At 41.3% G+C, this 21,455-nt stretch overlaps 1 protein-coding gene across 2 annotated transcripts in view; it reads right to left on the bottom strand.

The window, feature by feature from the left end:
* Positions 1–4,668: 4,668 nt before the first annotated feature.
* The window catches only part of C7 (complement C7), a 56,292-nt gene continuing 39,505 nt past the window's right edge, over positions 4,669–21,455 (bottom strand). For both annotated transcript variants that reach the window (XM_019464256.2, XM_019464258.2), the window contains 5 exons: positions 19,634–19,766; positions 16,190–16,381; positions 11,420–11,510; positions 8,053–8,237; positions 4,669–5,865 (listed from right to left, as the gene is read on the bottom strand). In XM_019464256.2, the coding sequence (XP_019319801.2) occupies positions 5,684–5,865; positions 8,053–8,237; positions 11,420–11,510; positions 16,190–16,381; positions 19,634–19,766 (783 nt within the window). In that variant the 3' untranslated portion in view covers positions 4,669–5,683. The remainder of the gene's footprint in view (positions 5,866–8,052; positions 8,238–11,419; positions 11,511–16,189; positions 16,382–19,633; positions 19,767–21,455) is intronic.

Below are 21,455 nucleotides of genomic sequence, written 5' to 3'. Positions count from 1 at the left end.
AAAGTTTATGTGTCTAATAACAGAGCTTCAAAATACATAAAGCAAATGAATAAATCCACACTTACAGTTGGAGATGTCAACACTCTCAATAACGGATAGAACAAGCAGAAAATCACATTTAATGAATTCTGTGCACCATATCTGTAGTACTTCAGAGGGCCCCTTATTATCATACCAAACTATTTAATCCAGTAGGGCTGTAATCATCCACTTAGTTGGCTTGTCCAGTTTTACATCATGCCTGACCTCAGGAGTTTCTCTTAATACTTAGCATCTGTGCAGAGAAGAGTTTCCAGACTTAGAGTTCTATTGGAGCCATTTATTAAATACTGTCATAATACACTCATGGATTGTATAATAGTCTAATAACACATCAATGCTGAGCCTTTTGTGTTAATCACTTTGTCTGGAGGATGCCTGGGAAACTTACCTTTGATGAGAAAATTCCATTTCACAAATATAGAAAATTCCTTGACCCCTCTGTGTTCCCAGCCGACTTGATCAGCTGATTATTACATAATGGACACTCATTCTGCAGCACATACACTTTATGCCTCAAATCAATGCATCTCTGTCTTAAACATCACTGATGTGTTGTGTACCTAAAACCCCACCCTTGGAATTCAGTGCAAGTCTCTTCTCCTAAGGACGTGTGCAAATGGCAGCAATAACAGGACAGTTCTTTATGTTTGTCCTTTCACAGGAAATTGTCCTCAGCCTGTAAATCAAAAATAACATTTTATTGTCTTTCTTCTCCTACGCATCTAGTCACCATCAGCCCATTTCTTCTCAAACAACGACAGTCTTTCTATACAGTCTTGTTAACCCTTGGCTTGGAAAAGCAAATTTCCTTACATGATTGATGTTTTGAGTGTAAATCTGGAGCTTTGCCTGACAGGAATAAATAAAAAGACAAATTGTAAGTGCTTTGGTTGTCACAGCAGGGATTCCTATCATGCCATCAGCTTTCCTGTCCCCGAATGTGTGAGCTGCCTGAAAGACCAAGGTAATTGAAAGGCATGCATATACCTCTGGTTTCTCAGATATTAACGGAAATTGCCTCCTACTGTGGTTGCTTTCTGGCTCGGTGTTCTGAAAAAGAAACAGGTCATTCCATTTCTAGCACAAGTGTTGAATACACTTTAGGCCATCCAGAAGGAAAAATCTCAGTGGACTGGTAGGTAGCAAGGCAAATGTGGCTGCTCATTTCTGCTAATCCTGTACTAAAAATGATTCTCTCTCTCTTTTCTCTTGTCTTGTCCCTTCCCACCCCTCTCCTACCTCAGAAAAAGAACAGGTACACTTGAACACCTACTTCATTTTGTACCCAAAGTACATAGCATTTTAGTTTATCTTCAAGTTTATGATGACCACTTCCACTAGCTTTTAGAAATAATCTAAATGCCAGGGCACCTGGGTGGCTCAGTTAACTAAGCATCTGATTTCGGCTCAGGTCATGATCTTGTGGTTCATGATTTCCGGCCCTGTGTCGGACTCTCTCCTGTCATCACCGAGCCAGCTTCGGATCCACTGTCCCCTCCTCTCTCTCTGCCCCACTCCCCTCATATTCTCTCTCTCTCTATCTCTCTCCCCTTCCCTCCCTCCCTCTCTCTCCCTCAAAAATGAACATTTTATTTATTTATTTATTTAAAAACAATTTTTTTAACGTTTATTTATTTTTGAGACAGAGAGAGACAGAGCATGAATGGGGGAGGGTCAGAGAGAGGGAGACACAGAATCTGAAACAGGCTCCAGGCTCTGAGCTGTCAGCACAGAGCCTGACGTGGGACTTGAACTCATGAACCGCGAGATCATGACCTGAGCTGAAGTCAGCTGCTTAACCGACTGAGCCACCCAGGCACCCCAAAAATGAACATTTTTTTTACAAAATGAAATAACCCAAATGCTTGTGGTGGGTTAGTGAGTGTGTGGGAGTAAGAAATTTTGGTATCCACAGAGAGAAAATATAGAACAGATGATAAGCTATGGGGTTCAAAAGTATTCCTTAATACACATATTTATCTTAACCCAAAGGTAAAGGCACATAACAACCTGTTTTAGGGAATGCTGGGTACACCATCTGCCCAGCACCTGCAGCTCAAAGTGACTACTTCACAACAGAATGGGATCACAATTCTCACATGAAGCTGAGATTAGTCATGACCTTCCCAGCTGAAGGGGAGTCCTCGATCCAATTAACCAGTTAGCTGGCCAGTTGCCAGGTAACTCAGAGGTCCGGGGTGCATTTGTCAGATACTTCTGCTTGCCACCCCACACTCCCAGTACCCCGCACCTGAGTATAAGAACCTTCCTCTGTTTCAGGAGATTACAAGTGTCCCAGATTGTTGGTGGAAGGGAGGGAGGTTATATGCAGAGCAGTCTGGACGAGGTTCACTAAATCTCAGGGCATTGATAGGCAGCACTACCATTTGGTCAGTTATTAGGAAATGTCACAAGAAGACACTCTCCAATGTGATCAGATCTTCCAATGCAGCTTCTCTGCCTGGGTGACTTGCTGTGTCCACTTAAATTGTGAGTGATGACGTGGAGGATGAGGCTTAGCTCCCATGTACCTCGCTGAGGCTAGGGATACATAATGCACCTGCCAATTCCCTCCTCTTCTTCTGTCCCCCTCCAGAGGCTTTAATGCCAGCACTTTCTGCCTTCTCCTCTAAGGCTATAGCCCTCTCTAACCCAGATGACCCTCACCTGGTCCAAGGCAGCGGGAAGGGCAAACGGAAGGAATTCTCACACTCCCTCTCTTCTCTTTGCAGTCAATTTTCATGGCATAAACAGTCCTCCTATCTTTCCCCTGAGCCTTCTATTTAGATGTTCAAGAGCTTATTTTCAAGTTTCAAAACGCTTTAAAAGACTTAATGTTGAAAGTTACTTTCTCCTTGCAGATTCACTGCAATGATCCTAATTCTCTTATAAGCAATCATGAACATCTCTAACTAGAAGAAAGGTTGAGTGTAAGAATGTTCAGAAAAGAAAGAAAGTACAAAATTTAATACTTCAAGATGGCATCTCTCTACCTCATTCCTGCTCCCTCCTTCTCCACCAACTATTCACTAACTCCTTACTTCTCCTTCACTAAGTCGGTGAAACTTCTTTCTCAAACCTTAGTTGTCAAATCTGCTCATTTCTTTGCTTCAGACCTCATTTGACCTCTCCTATAGCATTCGATAATGTTTACCATATCCTCTGTATCAATTAGGAAGGGAGGGTGGTAGAGCACAAGTAGTAGAAATTTAACCCTATACTAGCTTAAGACAAAAGGAGAAGTTATTGAAAGGATACTGATCTCTTCCTCCCAAATAAATTACTTGTTCAACTTGGTTTTTGGATCTGCATCTGGGCCTGCAATTTCAAATCTGTCCCCCTACCCAGGGTAGAAATTAACTCCCTTATAACCTCTAACAAATGCAGTTGGCCTCAATTAAGCATTTCTGAACATTATTGTTTTCAATCTATTTAAACCTGCCTCCTTATAACTTCCATATATTCTATCTGACTCTTCACTCAAGGGACAATGTGGTATATAAAGCTAGACCTGGATCCTACGTGGATTTCCAGTAGGAACACATTGAGACAGCCATTGTGGAAAACAGCATGGAGGTTCCTCAAAAAGTTATAAATAAAACTACCATGGGATCTAGTAATTCCACTTCTGAGCAAATATCCAGAGGAATTGAAATCAGGATCCCAAAGAGGTAGCTGCACTCCCATGTTCATTGCAGCATTATTCCCAACAGCCAAGATACAGAAACAACCTAAGTGTTCATCCAGGGATGAATGAATAACGAAACTATGGTACATTTTCCATACACACAATGGAATATTATTCAGCCTTTCAAAAGGAAGGAAATCCTGCCATTTACAACAATGTGGGTGGGCCTTGTGGACACTACGCTAAATGAAATAAACCAAACAAAGAAATACTAGATGATCTCACGTATAGGTATGATCTAAAATATTCAAGGGACGCCTGGGTAGCTCAGTCGGTTGAGTGTCTGACTCTCGATTTTGGCTCAGACCATGATCCCAAGGTCATGGGATTGAGCACCACATAGGGCTCTGGACTGAGTGTGGAGACTGTTTAGGATTCTCTCTCTCCCTCTCTCTCTCTCTCCTCTCCCCCCTCCTCTCTCTCAAATAAATAAAAATTCATAAAGCAGAATGTAGAATGGTGGCTGCCAGGGGCTGAGGAGAAGGGCATTCGGGGAGGTGATGCTTAAAGAGCGCCAAGGTTTAGTTATGCAAGATGAATAAGTTCTGGAGATCCACTACACAGCATTGCTGTAGCTACGTGCTATAGTGCCTATAGCTAACAATCCTTTCACATACACTTAAGATTTTCTAAGAAGAAAGATCTTAGGTGACATTTTTAATAAAAATAAGTGAGAAATAAGAATAAATAAGAAATAAGAAAGATAATAAGAGAGGTGGGAGAAAACTTTGGGAGGTGATGGATAGGTTTATGGTCTTGATTGGTATATACTCATCCCCAGACGCATCCAGTTGTACATATTAAATCAGTACAGCTTTTTACATGTCAATCATACCTCAATAAAGTAGTTTAAAGAATAAAAATATATTTAAAAAGAACACATTAGCCATTCTTCATGGGAAGATTCTTTAAAATTAAACATGATACAGATCAAAAAATTCCAAAGGATAGTATCTTTAATGAGATTTTAATCACTGTCATTTTAACTAAGGTTTTGCTGAAATGTCTTTATCAGTATCAGAAAAGTACACAGATATTATTTGTATATAAAAGCATATTTTAAATTCCATTTAAGCCCACTCATGTCATCTCCCACAGCTACTTTTTTGTTTTGATGAAAGATGAATAAGGAATAAATAGAAGGCCAATGTCTCACGCTGATGTACCTGTATGGCCCCCTGAAAAATCCAAGCATGTATTCACTTTAGAGAAAACTATTCTGTCAAATATATGATCACTCAACACCCCAGGCATGAATCGATGTTTCCTACAGAAGAAAAGGGGAGAAAGTGGGCAAATTACAGTCCTCGTGTTTGACACACACTAAAGAAAAGCCCCAAAGAGAAGACGGGATTGTGTTTGTTGTTCGACAAGAAGGCAGAAGGTACCACAATAAACTTGGTTCTGAAATTTCAGTGGTTCCATTTCCCAGTAAGATTTAAGGATCCTTACACGTGGTACTGGAGTCCACAGGGCCAGGCGAGAGATTACTCCTTGGGATGGATATTTGTATCTGTCTTTTTCCATTTAAGGTCCCGTTTGCATTCAGTTTCACTGAGGGAAGCCAACCTCTCTAATCTTACCGTTTTCCTAATCCTTTTGTACAGTGTTTCCGGCCCATGGGTGGAGTCCATCATACTTAAAAGAATCATAGGGCTGAAGGGAGTATCCCAGGTTCTCCGGTCTAATCCTCTCATTTTCAGATTAAAAAGTCAAGGTCCAGGCGTGTCAGCAATTTGTCCAGGAACACACAGCTCATGCAAAGGTTCATGCGTACTGTTCATCCTGACTGGCATTTTAAATAGGAAGAACAGGAGCATCTCGGTTCGGGTTTGGCAGAACGCAGGTCGGTGCTTCTACTGGTGGCTGGCAGTTGGGAGAAGTGACCGTATGCACGTTTTACCTCAGCCACGGCAGCTGTGGGATTCGGAACCAGCCAAGGGCCACGGGAGCCTACGGGGTCCCCGCTCCGCAGGGCCGCGTGCTGGTGACCGTGACGCCCTGCCCTCGGCACCTGAGCGCGCCGGCCGCACACTCGGTCATCGTCTGCTCCACACCGTTCACTTCCACGCAGACGCTAAGGCCGCCTTCCTCGCACTCCGATGTTTCTCTGCAGACACATTTGCTGCTCTGGGCTGGAAAGAAGAGCGGCAGAGGCTTAACGGCACATGGAGGAGGTGGGAGAGTGAAGTCACATTACCTCCAAAGTCCCGATGCCCTGCGGAGATCTCTCCAAGCTCCTGCCTGGAGGCATCAACTGACCGCCCTGGGAGAGGGGGAGGGCCAGGGAAGTCCAGCATTGCGCTCCACTCAGCATGAGGAGAGTTCTAGGCTGGTGCCAGGCCGCCGGGGGAGGGGGAGGGGGGTGCATGGGCCAGCCCTCTCCAAATCAGGGGCACTCCCTCTCTCTCTCCCTCCTCTGGGCTGCTGGCTAGGGGAGCCAGAAGCTGAGTAAGCCCTCAACCCCTGACCAGATAAGGAGACCTCAACAAAGGCCAAGTTGACTCAAGGCTCAAACAGACAAAGAAAAGAATTCAACTTACTTTAAGAGAGAGAGCGTAAAACACAGAAGACCACATATGGGGTGCCGGGACAGTGCGGGGGGGGGGGGGGGGGCGCGGAGAACAAGTCTGGGGCGCCTGGGTGGGATTAAGTGCCAACTTCGGCTCAGGTCATGATTTCACAGTTCCTGAGTACAAGCCCTGCATTGGGCTCTGTGCTGCCTGCTCAGAGCCTGGAACCTGCTTCAGATTCTGTGTCTCCCTCTCTCTCTGCCCCTCCCCTGCTCACAGTCTGTCTGTCTCTCTCTCAAAAATAAACATTAAAGAAAATTAAAAAAAAAAAAAAAAAAGCCAGAAATGAGTTGGGGGAGAATTCACAGTGTGCGCTTAGGTGTCAGGCTGGAATGCACCAGCCAGGTGTCTCCAAAAGGAGTGACAAGCTCACTGGTGACCGGCGATCCTAACCCAACCCAATGGTTTAGAGTTCAGTATGTCATCGCCTGGGTGGCCAACAGTCCAGGAGCGAGAGCGCAGGGGCCTGGCTGGCACAGGCCATGAGGAGGACCTGAGTTGCTGGCAGAGATCTCACAGATCACATAGTCCGGCTCCCAAATTTACAGATGGGGAAACTGAGGCAGCGACTTGGCTGCAGCCAGCCAGGCTTTCCCCCTTGATAATATACCTGAAACTGTGGGAGGTAGGCCATGCCAGGGGTGCTGTTCAAGATCATGGTAAGTGCTATATGGACACAGTTGACCGGCCAATCTTGAGCCACAACTTGAAAGAGTAACTCCTTTTTTTATTCTCTTCAAATTCTTTTTATTACTTCTAGAAGAAAGTGTCACCTTGGCACTGACATGCTTTTAACACCCCCTAACACTTGCTGAACTCCCTTTATCCCAAAGAAGCAGCATCCCTCAAGCTGCCAGCAGCATCTGGCTAGAATCTACAACCTTATTTTGTTTCATTACATGTATTTTTGTGGTCATCTAATATTTATGGCAAGTGATGCTTCTTTTTAAGAAATGATAAAATTTCCTTTTTTAAAAAAGTTATTTTTATGTGAGTCCATTTTTTAAAATGTTTTTAATGTTTACTTATTTTTGAGAGGGGTGGGGAGGGGCAGAGAGAGAGGGAGACACAGAATCTGAAGCAGGATCCAGGTTCTGAGCTGTCTGCAGAGAGCCCGATGTGGGGCTCGAACTCACAAACTGTGAGATCATGACCTGAGCTGAAGTCAGACTCTTAACTGACTAAGCCACCCAGGCACCCCTGTGAGTCTATTTTTTTAATGAGTTCATTATATGGATAATAGGAGGACAGAGCAAAAATCATGAAGGTGGAATGAGAATCACCAGTGTTTGGAAGGACATTCAAACCATCAAGAATGTCTCCTTGTCTTCTTAGATACTTGACCTACCCCATTCCCCAAGGAGGACTGTGGATAAGGACAGTTCACTCTCAAACCAGCCTGAGACTTTCATGTCCTCAGGGATCTGCTGCTAAACTAGAAACTACCGTTTAAAAGGCCTCAGTACTGGGGCACCTGGGTGGCTCAGTCGATTGAGCCTCCGACTTCAGCTCAGGTCATGATCTCACAGCTCGTTGAGTTCGAGCCCCGCATTGGGCTCTGTGCTGACAGCTCGGAGCCTGGAGCCTGCTTTGGATTCTTTGTCTCCCTCTCTCTCTGCCCCTAACCCGCTCACAGTCTGTCTCTGTTTCTCTCAAAAATAAATAAACATTTAAAAATAAAATAAAATAAAAGACCTCAGTACTACTACCTTAGCACTGTTATAGTTACAAATACACAATGCCCCTTACCATCGCATTTTCCCCAGAGCGGACAGGCACCACAGGCTTTCTGGGCTGGGACAGGCAGAGTGCAGCTCTCCCTATCAGCAAGAGTGTAATTTCTACCCTGACAGTGGAGAACGTGCAGCTTGCAAACTGTCAGAGGCAGTATCCTTTTGCTTCTCTCATCTCGCGCGCATACATCCAAGGAGGATCTGAAACAAATTTTTTAAATTACATTATTTAGAAGACTTTCCTTCTTACAAGTGGAGGATGTGAAGTGAAAGGCGAGGCTGGGAGCTCAGTGCCTCAGATGTCACCACCCACAGGAAAAAGATGGAGCAAACACTCAAATCTCCTTCATTGCTGGGGCTCACCCTCCTCAGATCTTCAAGATGAACAAATTTTACTCTGTATTTGTTCCCAATTTTTACAAGCTGAGATATCTAGTGTTGATCTTGTTTCATCTAGAGCAGATCAGATACAGCAACTTAGAAGAGAAGGCAAGGTCTGCTGGGGACGCGGGTGGGTTGACAAGCAGGAAGGAGACAGAAAATCAGCAAAGATCACACATTCAGAGATGGCAGTCGTGTGGGACCATTGAAGGCAGGAGAAGTTAGCTCGTCCCAGTCCGGTAGCCTGGAGACTTCCTGTCCATAACACGGCATTGTGCAACACTTCATGACCGATGCCTCAAGGGAAGATGAAACTGTATTTTTCAATAGGATTTTTTAAAGTATCTGTGTTTACAAAATAGTTTAGAAATAGTTCTAGAAAAATTATTACTTTTTTTCCTTAAGCATTGGTACTCAAATGGTGAGATTCAGCTTTGTAGAAATGTCACTAATAAAAACAAGGACATTTCTGAATGTTGATGGATAAGGAAAGCATTACTGTAGTGAAACCTTAGACAACAAAGTATTTTTGTATAGTAGACGGAGTCTGTATTTATTTTTGTGTATGTTTAGCTCTAATACTTTCTTCAATGGCCAAGAGCTAAATTTACTTGGAGTTGTTTACATCACAAAAACAAATCCTTATATCTTTCTTTTATCTGTTTATTTAAACCTTAAATCGAACTACTCAGAACAGCTTGAAGGGCAGAGACCTTGTAAAGCCACCTTGTTATCAGTATCTGATAGAAAGCTCACACCAAGTCTCTAAACAGCAGGCTGCAGATAAACTAAATGAATCAGAAAAGTTGGAAAGAGGATGAAAGTGAATCAAAGTCAACAATGATTAATAAAAAATAACACCACAGTCAGAATATTCTGGGCTGACCACCACTGCCATTTACACTATTTAGCTATATTTTTTTCTCACAAGAAGTTACATATTATAAGATGCCACCAGAATCACCATTACTCCCTGTGAGTCGTCAAGGATTTGGATATGTGTTTTGCCGACAATAATAATTGAAAGCCAAGTATAGTTGATCTGTGAGCAACATTGGTTTTAACTGCATGCATGGGTCCACTTATACATAGATTTTTTTTTTTAATGTTTATTTATTTATGTAGAGAGTGCGCACACACTTGAGCAAGGGAGGAGCAGGGAGAGAGGGAGAGAGAGAATCCCCAGCAGGCTCTCGAAGTAGAACTCAATCCCATGAACTGCGAGATCATGACCTGAGCTGAAACCAAGAATTGAACGCTTAACCTACTGAGCCGCCCAGGTGCCCCTGGGTTTTTTGGATATAGTATAGTACTATAAATGTATTTTCTCTTCCTTATGATTTTCTTAATAGCATTTTCTTCTCTCTAGTTACTTTATTATAATAATACGGTAAATAATACATATAACATAGAAAATATTTATGTTATTGGTAACATATGTTATTGGTAACAGTCAACAGTAGGCTCTCAGTAGTTAAGTTTTGGAGAAGTCAAAAGTTATATGTGGATTTTTGACTATGTGAGGGGATTAGCACCCCTAACCCCCCATGTTGTTCAAGGGCCAACTGTAACTGGTCAGTAAATTTGTGTTTTGATTCTTAGCCTTAAAGATGACCAATAAACGCCTTAGCCTAGATATCTCCCATTTGTGTCTCCAGATTGGTTCTCCACTCTTCCCCCCCCCGCTGCCGGGAAGGCTGAAACTATGAGCTATATCCATAGACTTCCTTGTCCTCTAGCTTCAGGTGAATTTGAGCAATGGCAGGAGATTTAAGGGATGTTTACTGCCCTGGCTCACTCCAGGGCAGTCTCTGAGGTCCCTAAAATGAGGGACTCCACTCTTCCTTGGCTGTCATCTGTTCAGAATCTTCCTCTGTCTCCAGCTTTGCATAAAAGCTCTTCCTGTGGAGCACCTCTTCCTGTGAGCCTCTGACTCTTGATCTCAGCTCAGGTCATGGTCTTGCTGTTCCATGGGTTTGAGCCCCACAGTGGGCTCTGCAGTATCAGTGCTTGGGATTCTCTCTCTCTCTCTCTCTGCCCCTCCCTTGCTCACACAACCTGCCTCTCTCTCTCTCTCTCTCTCTCTCTCTCAAAATAAATAAATAAATAAATAAATAAAACTTAAAAAAAAAAAAAGCTCCTCTTGTCACTCTGCAGGCCTGGGCATGGATTTGTACCCTGGTTGTTTGCAGTCTGGGAGTACTGCCTTGTGGCATGCAGTTTCTTTCACTCTGCCCACACTTCTATAAACAGTCCCCCTAGGAAACCTCCTCTTGTCTTAATGCAATCATACAATCTGTCCAACTAGGACCATAACATAGACATCTAGTACCTACTTCAGATATCCACCCACAGTGGAGTGATTTCAGGTTGGGTGGAATTCTCGTAATGCACATCTAGAGCCACGGACATTTCAGAAACCAGTATCTCTAGTGGTACTGCATTAAGAGTGTATCTTTGGACAGCTGGGTGGCTCAGTCGGTTAAGCATGGACTCTTGGTTTCAGCTCAGGTCACGATCTCACGGTTTCATGAGTTCCAGCCCCGCATTGGGCTCTGTGCTGACAGCACAGAGCCTGCTTGGGATTCTCTCTCTGCCTCTCTCTCTGCCCCTCCCCTGCTCGTGCTGTCTCTGTCTCTCTCAAAATAAAGAAATAAACTTTTTTTTTAAAAGTGTATCTTTCAAGGGAATTTCAGTCCTAATCTTTGTAAGCTCTAAATCCTCAAGTTTTCACGTTGCCCCATTTTATATAGAAAACTAGCAGTGCCCAAGTCCTTCAGCCTTTCTCTAGACAGAGTACAACACTGCTCAACACCACTGGTGTCAGCCCCAGAGACCCAGGCAAATAACAGACAGCAGATGGGCCAGATTAAAATGCAAGCAAAAATCTTTAACCCTTGGTAAGCAACACCCTGGATCAAACAGAGACACTAGCATCTACCAAAACATTTTTTATCTTGAATAAAGCAAACCAGAGAGAGGTGAACAAAGACAGAGCTTACCCACATTCATAAGGCATTTTACAAACACATCTTGAATTCTTCAGTTTCTCCCAGGGCTGACATTCAGGCACTGCCAGGGTTAAAGTAGTTTCTAAAAAAAAAAAAAAAAAAAGGATAAGGGAGATGCAATCATTAGAAGAGCTTCTTTGTGGTAAACAAACTATTATTTTAATTGTTAAACCAGGTTCTGTAATATTCTCAACTGCTACAAATTTGTACAGTAAAAAAAAAAAAAAAAAAAAAAAAAAGCTGTAAAGCATTTTACAAACAACAGTGTTCCTAGGAGAAGCCTACAAATAATTTCAATGGTACCATATCTTGAGCATTTACTACTGTGGGAACAGTGGCTGTTGTGATATTTAATCCCCCTTAACAAATGCCCACTTCAGAGTTAAAGAAATTAAGGGTCAGATGGGGTGCCTGGATGGCTCAGTCGGTTGGGCGTCCGACTTCAGCTCAGGTCACGATCTCGTGGTCCGTGAGTTCGAGCCCCGTGTCGGGCTCTGGGCTGATGGCTCAGAGCCTGGAGCCTGCTTCCGATTCTGTGTCTCCCTCTCTGCCCCTCCCCCGTTCATGCTCTGTCTCTCTCTGTCTCAAAAATAAATAAACGTAAAAAAAAAATTTTTTTTTAAATAAAAAGAAATTAAGGGTCAGAAAAGTTAAGAAACTAGTGCTAGTTCACACATTTAACAAATTGGTCAAGGCAGGATTTAAGTCCATGTTTGTCTGAATTCAAGGCCAGTGGAGCAGGCTCCCTTTCATCAAGCAGTCGGTGCTTATAAACTGTTTGTTGTTTGGACTGCATGTTGCCCCCTCTGTCTACAGTGGGGCAGAAAGCGCCATAATGTGATCTCCACATGGAGAACTCCCTTGTACCCCAAGATCTGTTAACAACCTCTCACATGTAAGTGTCTAATTGGTCTCCTTTCAACGGTGAGTAAATATCTAGAGGTACTTACATTAATTAAACCTTTTCCATTGTTTTGTGTTTTCTACAAATGGATCAAAAGTCAACCATCATTCCAACTTTGACAGGAAAACACCTTAGGCCAGCTTACAAGAGCTTAATTTAACTGTCGTCTCCTCAGCTATACCTGATTACAAGGTGACTAACCTAAAACATCCTGTTATTCCCACCTCCTTCCTGCTTCATGACAATGGAATTCAATGATATATATACTTTCCCATCATAAAACTAGTGCTCTGTTGGATATATTTATAAAGGCAGTTTATCTGAAAAGCATATTTTTATGGATGCACAAACTATGCAATATTTCCTCACTTTGGAAAACCTAAGAGCTTTAGATAAGACAGTAAAATCTCGGGGACAATTCGTAACTTGTAAAAATGGTAACAACGTGAACTGTAGCCTGCCAGGTTCAGCAATGTGTATAATAAGTACTCATTCTTTAAATACTCCCCTTTAGAATAGTAGTATCCTAAATGCAATGTAGTATCCTGAATTGGATCCTAGACCATTAAAACAACATCAGTGAAGGGGTGCCTCAGTGGCTCAGTTGGTTAAGCATCCGACTCTTGGTTTTATCTCAGGTCATGATCTCACAGTTTCTGGGTTCAAGTCCCACATTGGGCTGTGTGCGGACAGCACTGAGTCTGTTTGGGATTCTCTGTCTCTCCCTCTTTCTCTCTCTGCCCCTCCCTCACTTGTGCTTTCTCTCTCTCTCAAAATAAATAAACATTAAAAGAAAAGACATTCGTGGAAAAACTGGTGATATATAAATAAAGTCTGTAGTTTAGTCAATAGTATTGCACTAATATTAATGTCTTAGTCAACTCACTAAATTATGTCAAGTTATATAAGATGTTAATATTATGAGAACATGGTAAAGGGCATATAGAAACTCTATTTGCAACGTTTCCAAAATCTAAAATTATTCCAAAATAAAATGTTTTTTAAGGTGGTGTTATCTAGATCAGTGCTTCTCAAGCAGGGGCAATTTGGCAATGTCTAAATATCTTACAACGCACAAGACAGACTCCCACAACGAAGAGCTCCCGGGCCCAAACTTCCAATAGTGTTGGGGTTAAGAAAAGTCTAATCTAAATGTACCAAAACTAAAGTTCTATGATAAAGCCATGCAAATGAGCTCTTCATTGTGCCTAGACGTTTATTTGCTAGAGATGAGGGCGGGGGGGGGGGGGGAAGAGTGGGGGAAGAAGTGGATGATGGAAGAAGGTGGCCGAAGAGTACAAAATTCCAGTTATAAGAGAGATGAGTATTGGGGATGTAATGTGGTTGATGCTGCTCAATGATATACAGGTAGAGTGTTGGAAGAGTGGATCATAAGAGTTCTCATCACAAGGAGAAATTTGCTTTTTTTTTTTTTTTTTTTAACGTTTATTTATTTTTGAGAGACAGAGCATGAGCAGGGGAGGGGCAGAGAGAGAGGGAGGGAGACACAGACTCTGAAGCAGGCTCCAGGCTCTGAGCTGTCAGCACAGAGCCTAACATGGGGCTCGAACTCATGAACCATGAGATCATGACTTAAGCAAAGTCGGACGCTTAACCGACTGAGCCATTCCAGCACCCCTCTTTTTTTTTTTAATTGTGCTTTTGTGAGATGACAGATGTTAAGCAGACCTACCGTGGTCATCATTTCACAGTAGATGCAAATCAAACCATCACACTGTATACCTTGAACTTCTACAGTGATGTATGTCAATTATTTCCCAATAAAACTGGAAATGATATTTTTTTAAAGTTTATTTGTTAATCATTCATAAGAATGACAGTTTAGATTTTAAATGTTTTCTAGAAGTTATTACAATTTCTTTATGAAAAATCACAGGTAGAATCAGCTAGACCGAAGACCTTTGCGTTTAAGAACACAGCTTTCTTAATTTCCTATATCTTTATGTCAAAACTACATACTGATGGAGGGAGGGACAAATCAGTGGTTAGTGTTTAATGAGCACAGGGTTTCAGTTGGGAAGATGAGAAAGTCCTGGAGATGGATGGTGATGTTGGTTGCACGATAATGGGAATGTACTTAATGCATTGAACTGTACATTTAAAAATAGCTAAAATGGTAAATTTTATGTTATGTTTATTTTACCACAATAAAAAAAAAAAAGACTAAATACCGATACATCAGGTATTGAAAAAGCTCAACCTCGGAGGCTGACAAACCTGGAGTTTGTTATTTGTGATAGACATATTTTAAGGGTAGTTACTATTAATATTCATCATGACTTCTGAAAAACACACAGGCCTGAAAAATACCCTTAATTAAAACTTTAATAGAATTTGCTACTGTGTAGGAGAAAATACATACTGAATTGTGCTACAAAACGAATGAAGGAGACATTTTAGAAAGATAAGTATATAATATCTCATTCGGAATAAAAGAGCAACCTCATCAAGTGTACATTGTTCTCTTTAATTTTAGAATTCCTGGTAGAGGTCCATTACTTCAAACATGCCTGATAAATTCCTATTTATGCTTCAGCGCAGTAAAAAACAAAGCACTTGTCCCTGCCCTGGACCTCTGACTGCTAACGAGCACGAGCACGTGGGAACCAGCACAGCAGGCACACCATTGGCCATGCTGCCCTCCTGTTTTCTGTCATCAGCATCTAGGTTTCGTACCACAGCCCATGCCCACCATCAGCCACAGATGGCTCTGTGCAGCCTGCCCTCTCTTAAGTTGTGACCATCTGATCCATCTGATGGTATCACTCACGAAATCTAGTACTTCATACTCACTGTAAAAGGCAAACTTCAGCATTGAATTAAATACAAGTCATACACTGGAGGGGCGCCTGGGTGGCTCAATCGGTTAAGCGTGCAACTTCGGCTCTGGTCATGATCTCACGGTTTGTGAGTTCAAGCCCCACGTCGGACTCTGTGCTGACAGCTCAGAACCTGGAGCCTGCTTCAGATTCTGTGTCTTCCCCTCTCTGCCCCTCCCATGCTCATGCTCTGTCTCTCAATAATAAATAAACATTAAAAAAATTAATAAAAAATAAAGTCATACGCTAGAAAAATAAGAATACCATACAAAATTGAATGCAAGTGAGTTTTCCTTCTTTCCTGTTTTTTAATTGTCACAAACATATATTTTCCATTTATTTTAAAAAATGTAAGTAAAGAACAAATAGGAGGTTATTTAAAAAATAAATCCATCCCACCTTAAATATATCTAAAAAGAAATAGTTTGGCTTTTTAAATCTCTTCTTACCATAGCTTCTTTAAAGACCATTTTAATTTGCCTGATGTTCAAAATACTGGATTTTTGGATTTCCACTCTTAAAAACGGCTTCACAAGCCACAACACTTTGCTTTAAATAACTTCTGCTCTGCAGTGTTAAATGTAAATGCTTTGAAGTTTTCTATTTCAATAATGCCAATAAACCCTCTGAAAACCCAGAAAGGAAACATACAGAATGTTTTTAAACTCTGTACTTAATAAAAGTACATTAAAAAAATCAGGAAAAAAGCCAGAAATCATCCTTTGAAAATCCTTTATTTTCTTGGCACCAAAACAGATACAAAGCTAATCTTTGATAAGGATTTAAGTTAGTTTCAGAACCACAGGGCTCTTCTTGCTTTTCCTTGCTTTCCATGAATCTATCTATGCCACGTCAAACAAAGTCTGTTACCCCATCTATGAACCGACCTTCTTGTAGGGGGACAAGGACAGAGGAAATAACTCACAGTTATGGCCATCCAGTGCCATAAAGGACCGCCACAAGGACTCTCACTCACCTGAGTGCTGGTGTCCTTGGACAGACCTACAAGCTACTCACCTTTCTGCACACACTGAACATTCTTCATATCAGGACTCCACTTAAGGCTGGATCCACAGAGAAATGTTGAAGGACCTTTTAAGGACATGCCACCCGAACAGGAAATGGTCACTTTCTCACCAATTGCATAGAAAGGTTTGTGGGGATGACTCTGTATGCCATCCATCAAGGCAGGTAGAACACAGGCAATTTCTAAAGATAGAAGAAAACAGAATACAAAGGTCATTGCTTTCCTAAGCCACCTTTTTTTAAAAAAGACAACTTCGAATAGTGTTAATACACATGCTCTGCTTTTTCACATTAGAGGACAAAGAGGAAGAGGTAAGTTCACTCCTAGGATGCCCTGAAAGACATGTCCCACAGTGCCTGGCATGTAATTGACCAATAAAAGACTGAAGACCAAAACAGTTCCCATCCTCCACTCCTGCCCTCAAAGCAATGTGACAACATAAAATGAATCAGCCTTATAAACAGAGTCCTAAAAAGCCCAGGCTGCTGTCAAAACTAAACTTTCCATAGCTGCCACTTATCTCTCTGGTCTGATGAAGTCCCACCAGAATTTTCCCAAGAAAATGTGCATATCGTTTGCATACCATTAGCATATATCCAATTAGATATTTTTATTATTTGAAAGTTTTAAAGAACCACCTTTAACCTTGAAACCATACAAGTATTAAATGTTCTTTGGTTTTCCATCTCTAGTCTTTCTCAGTTACATTCATTACCTCAACTCTTCTGCTTGAGAAAACAGCAAAGAGAAAAAAGAGAAACATGTATACTTATGGGAAGCAAGTCAGAATTCATGATTTGAAAAAAAAAAAAATTGGCAATCTCTCTCTAATGGACTTCGGACAATATTCTACAAAATACTGCTCTGTTTCTGTACCATTTCCATCAGAAATTCCATTCACTCATTAATTCAAAAACAGCATCTATGGAGTGCCTATATTTAACGAAGTATGTTGTATGCTGCTAGGGATTTAACAAGATACAAGTTACATATCCTGCCTTCATAAAGCTAATAATCTAGCATCAGATTTGTTTGTTTCTGGCCATGACACAATCACTGGCTTCACAATCATGCTCCCACAAAGACAAATAGAAAAGATATACAAAAGTAAAGGAAAAAGTACTTCCAAAAGCATCAGAGAGATACCAAGGTCATGAAAATTTGAAGGTACAAGATTCTAGCGAGAAGTCTAAAGGGGTGATTACAACATTTGGTAATGCCTTTCTCCTTGAGGTATTTGTTAAGTTTGGGAAAAAAAATGCTTAAAGGCTGCTAAACTAAGGAGGAACTACAGCTCATGGCTGAAAAGCTGAGTAGAGTTTTTAACAGTCTAATAGGGCTAGGGGACAAAGAGGTAGAGTCCAGTCCTGTCACAAAGGAGGGACCTAGGAAGATATCTCAGACCTTCCACTGGGATCCCTTAATGGTTACACCCTAGGAACAAAGGTAAACCGGACATAAAACAGCCTTACTGTTTGCAGGAAACAAAATCAAGTATTTTCTAGAGGAAGAGAACATCATCCAAAACCTCAGACTATTCCATTATTTTTTCACACATAAAGTCTGGCATTTAATCAAAACAGGAATGACATTTAAAAGGAAAAGAATTCACCAAAACCCCAAAAAAGACAATAGAAACAGACCCCCAGTAGGTCCAGAGAATGGGATTAGCAGCCATGGACCCTGAAATAACTGTGATTTACATGTTGGGAAAAAATTAAATGACAAGGAACAGAATTTCAATGGAGAAAAGGAAAGTATAGAAAAGTGGACAAATGAAATATCTAGAATTGGAAAATGAAATTAAGAACTCAACAGAGTTCTTAAAAGCAGATTATATACAAGTGTACAGAGAATTAATAAGCTGGAAGTTAGATCAATTAAAAAATATTTAGGATGAAACAGAGAGAAGAAAAAAATTATGTAAAACAAAATAATGTAGTAATATATACAATCTAAAAAAATATATCATTTGTGTCTTGTGAGGAAAAATGGGCAAGAATTGGACAGAGGCAATAATTGAGGACACAATGGCGAAGAAGCTCCTGAAATTGACAAAAGACATAAATGCACAGATTCAAGAAGTGCTTCAAATATTAACCAGGGTAGAGACAAAGAAAATCACACCTCGGCACATCACTGTGGAGGTGCTTCTGAAACCCAAAGACCAGAAAAAAAGAGAAATTCTCAAAAGTGTCCAGACATAAGATTTCCAAACCAGAAGTGGTATGACTAAGAGTGAATGTCTCACTAGAATAAAATAATAAAATAAAATAAAATAAAATAAAAAAGAGCTTAAATAAAATAACTGCTAACCTAGAATTTCTTACCCATAAAAACATCCTTCAAAAATGAAGATAAAACAAAGACATTTTAAGATGAACAAAGACTGGGTCAACTTCTTATCAGCAGATTCACAATAAAGGGGAAAAAATCTCTTCAAGCGAAAGCATCTTATTAAACGTTTCAAAGAACCAACTTTTGGCTTTGTTACTGTAAGCTAGAAAATGTTTATATTCTATTTCAGTAATTTCTGCTCAAGGACTCCAGGAGAGAGAGACAGAGAGACAGATAGAGACAGAAACAAAGAGGAAGAGAGGAGGTCCTACAAATAAGAAAAAGACAAACCAACAGAAAAGGGGAGCTAAAGATTGGACAGTCACTTCACCAAAGAGGATATGCTAATGGCAAATAAACATGAAAACAGGCATCATAACATAGTCACCAGGAAAAATATAAATTGAAAAGTCAAAATTAAAAAATAAGATATTGCTACACACTCATCAGTATAGCTAAAATTTTTTAAAGATTGTTGATATCAAGTGTTGATAAGGATACGGAGCAATCTTGGCTTCTCAGATCCTGGTAGGGATGTAAATTAGTACAACCATTTGGGAGTCTGGTAGCATCTACTAAGTCTAAATGTATGTACATCCTATGACTCAGAGACTTTATTCAGAGGTATATACCCAAGAGGAAAAAGATGTTCACGTGTACACTAGGCTTTTCTCCAAGGCCTAGACCAACTGATATAGCAAAAAAAAATGTATCTCTACAGCTCTATCCATCTGCTGAACCAACTAATACTGCAGGACAATCAAGGAAGTACACTGATTTGGTCACATCCCTAGAAATTGAACTATATGGGATGTTCTGAAGGTCTTAGCCAGAATGGAGCTCCCTGGCCTATTCGAATTTGCACCAGAAACGTTAAAATTGCAGTGAAATGTGCCTCACCTAACAGAAGCACTATCAACTAGAGACTGCTGAGGGCTTTTTCAAGATGCAGCTGAAACTTGAACAGGAGCATATGAGCTTCTCAGGAAAGGAATGTCAAGACACGGGCCACACAGTGAGCGGTTATTCGTCTTGATTCATTCCCTTCCACATTATTCTCTCATCTTAAGTTATATGCTACAACCAAGTCCACTCACTCTGACAATGCATTTCCCCAACAAGCCACTGTAAATCTTCTCCACATCTGGCTACAGGGTCTCCAATTAGAGAGTAACCTTCATTGCAAGTATATACTATGTTTTTCCCAACAGGAAACATGGCACCTTCATCCTAAAGAGAAATAAAAGAGAGAGAGAGAGTATGTCTATTTTGCATTAAAAAAAGTTTCTTTAGATATATTTGGGCTATAAATGATGCCTTCTTTTAGTCATCAGGCAAACTAAGTTCAAATAACTAATTTAAAAAATTATCTGTAAAAACAATTTTCCCTGTATGGTCCTAGTCAACAACACTGGTACTACCATTAACTAAAATAAAGCTATTAATGTCACATATAATTTATTAATTGTCCCCAAATACCAAGCACTGTACTAAGCATTTTACCAAAATTACTTTTGTGGACACTGCCCGAGTCCCTTCCCCCCCAGCCCCTGCATGTTCCAGGAAAAGACAGTTGTTATCAGATCTCGGAAATGTACTTGTTGGTCAGTTCTTCATAGTAAGACGTCATGGGCTGCTCATTGGCCATACCGCCTAATAAAAGCTGGTAGGAACAGACAGAAATGTGCAAATCCTATCAGCATGTTTATGAAAGTTTAAGTTTCTCACTGACGACTTTTAGAGGGAGCGTAATGCTGATCTTCTCCCATCCTAAGCTCCAGCCCCTACCCTGTAAGGGAAGGGCCACTGTGGCTGGGCCAGATTCAAGGACATGCCAGGAGGTGAGCTTTCATGGTGAAGCAAGGAAGAATTTGAAGCTGAAACTTAAAGGGGTAATCATGCTCTTTTGGGATCTCTATTAGTTCCTTTCCTCATTCTTGGGGCTCTCTGCCACCCCAGGGGTGGTAAAGAAAATCGGCCTGGGGAAGGGCTGAGAGCTCGGCATTAGCACCTGGCTGCTCCAGCCATTAGAACCAAATCCCAAGGTGCCTTCTACTATTCACTGTCAGTCCTGGTCCAGTCTGGCTCCAGTTGGTAGGAAACAAAGGACCCAGGTTAATACTTGAGTTTGAATAAATTGGGAAAGGACAGTTGATTTGCTTTGGTTCTAGCCAATAGGCCTTCGTCTGCCTGACAGAAGGGACTGTTATAACAGTGTCCAAACTGGGTTCTGTATCAGAACCACTAGTAGCAATTTAAAAAAAAAAAAAAAAAAAAAAAAAAGCACAACTCTCAGGCTCTATCCTAAACCCACAGAATGAGAAAGAAAAAAAAAAAAAAAGGAAGGTAAGGGGGCAAGCAGCAATCTCTATTCTTAAGTTCTCTGGGTGACTGTGATGTAGCCCGTCCATGGGGCAGTGTTCAGAACCCCTGCCCCTTACAGGACACCACATGCACTGGAGTTTGGGACAACAGTTCACGGTTTGCTGAAGTATATGAGTTTGTTTGGCCTTGTTCGCCAAGCCTGTGTTTCCTTCAGGAACTTAGTAGATTGTGGTGACTGTATTGGGACAGAATGAGTGTTAGAGATGCTGGGCTCATTCCCTTCTCTACACACACACACACACACACACACACACACACACACACACAGAGAAGCCCTCTTCCATTTCCCAACAGTATCTACATTTGGGGAAACTTCAGCAAAATGTCAGTGCGTGTGTTTAAGGGCCTAGAATTTCAAAGGCAAACCCTCTGAGAAAGCAAGGCTGGCAGCACTGAGAGGGTCCTGACGAAAGCCTCCTACGTGAGCCGGGAGGAGACTTCATTGGAGCTTGAGGCCAAAGCCTCATCATAACAAGCAGTGAGAAGAGCAGAAATTAATATGGCCGCAAGGCCAAGAAAATTCCCTAGAATGAC

Source organism: Panthera pardus, unplaced genomic scaffold (assembly GCF_024362965.1).
Source record: "Panthera pardus isolate Hobbes unplaced genomic scaffold, ASM2436296v1 HiC_scaffold_2, whole genome shotgun sequence".
Taxonomy (NCBI): domain Eukaryota; kingdom Metazoa; phylum Chordata; class Mammalia; order Carnivora; family Felidae; genus Panthera; species Panthera pardus.
Note: the sequence above shows the minus strand (reverse complement) of the source record. Positions and strands in the feature narration are given on the sequence as shown.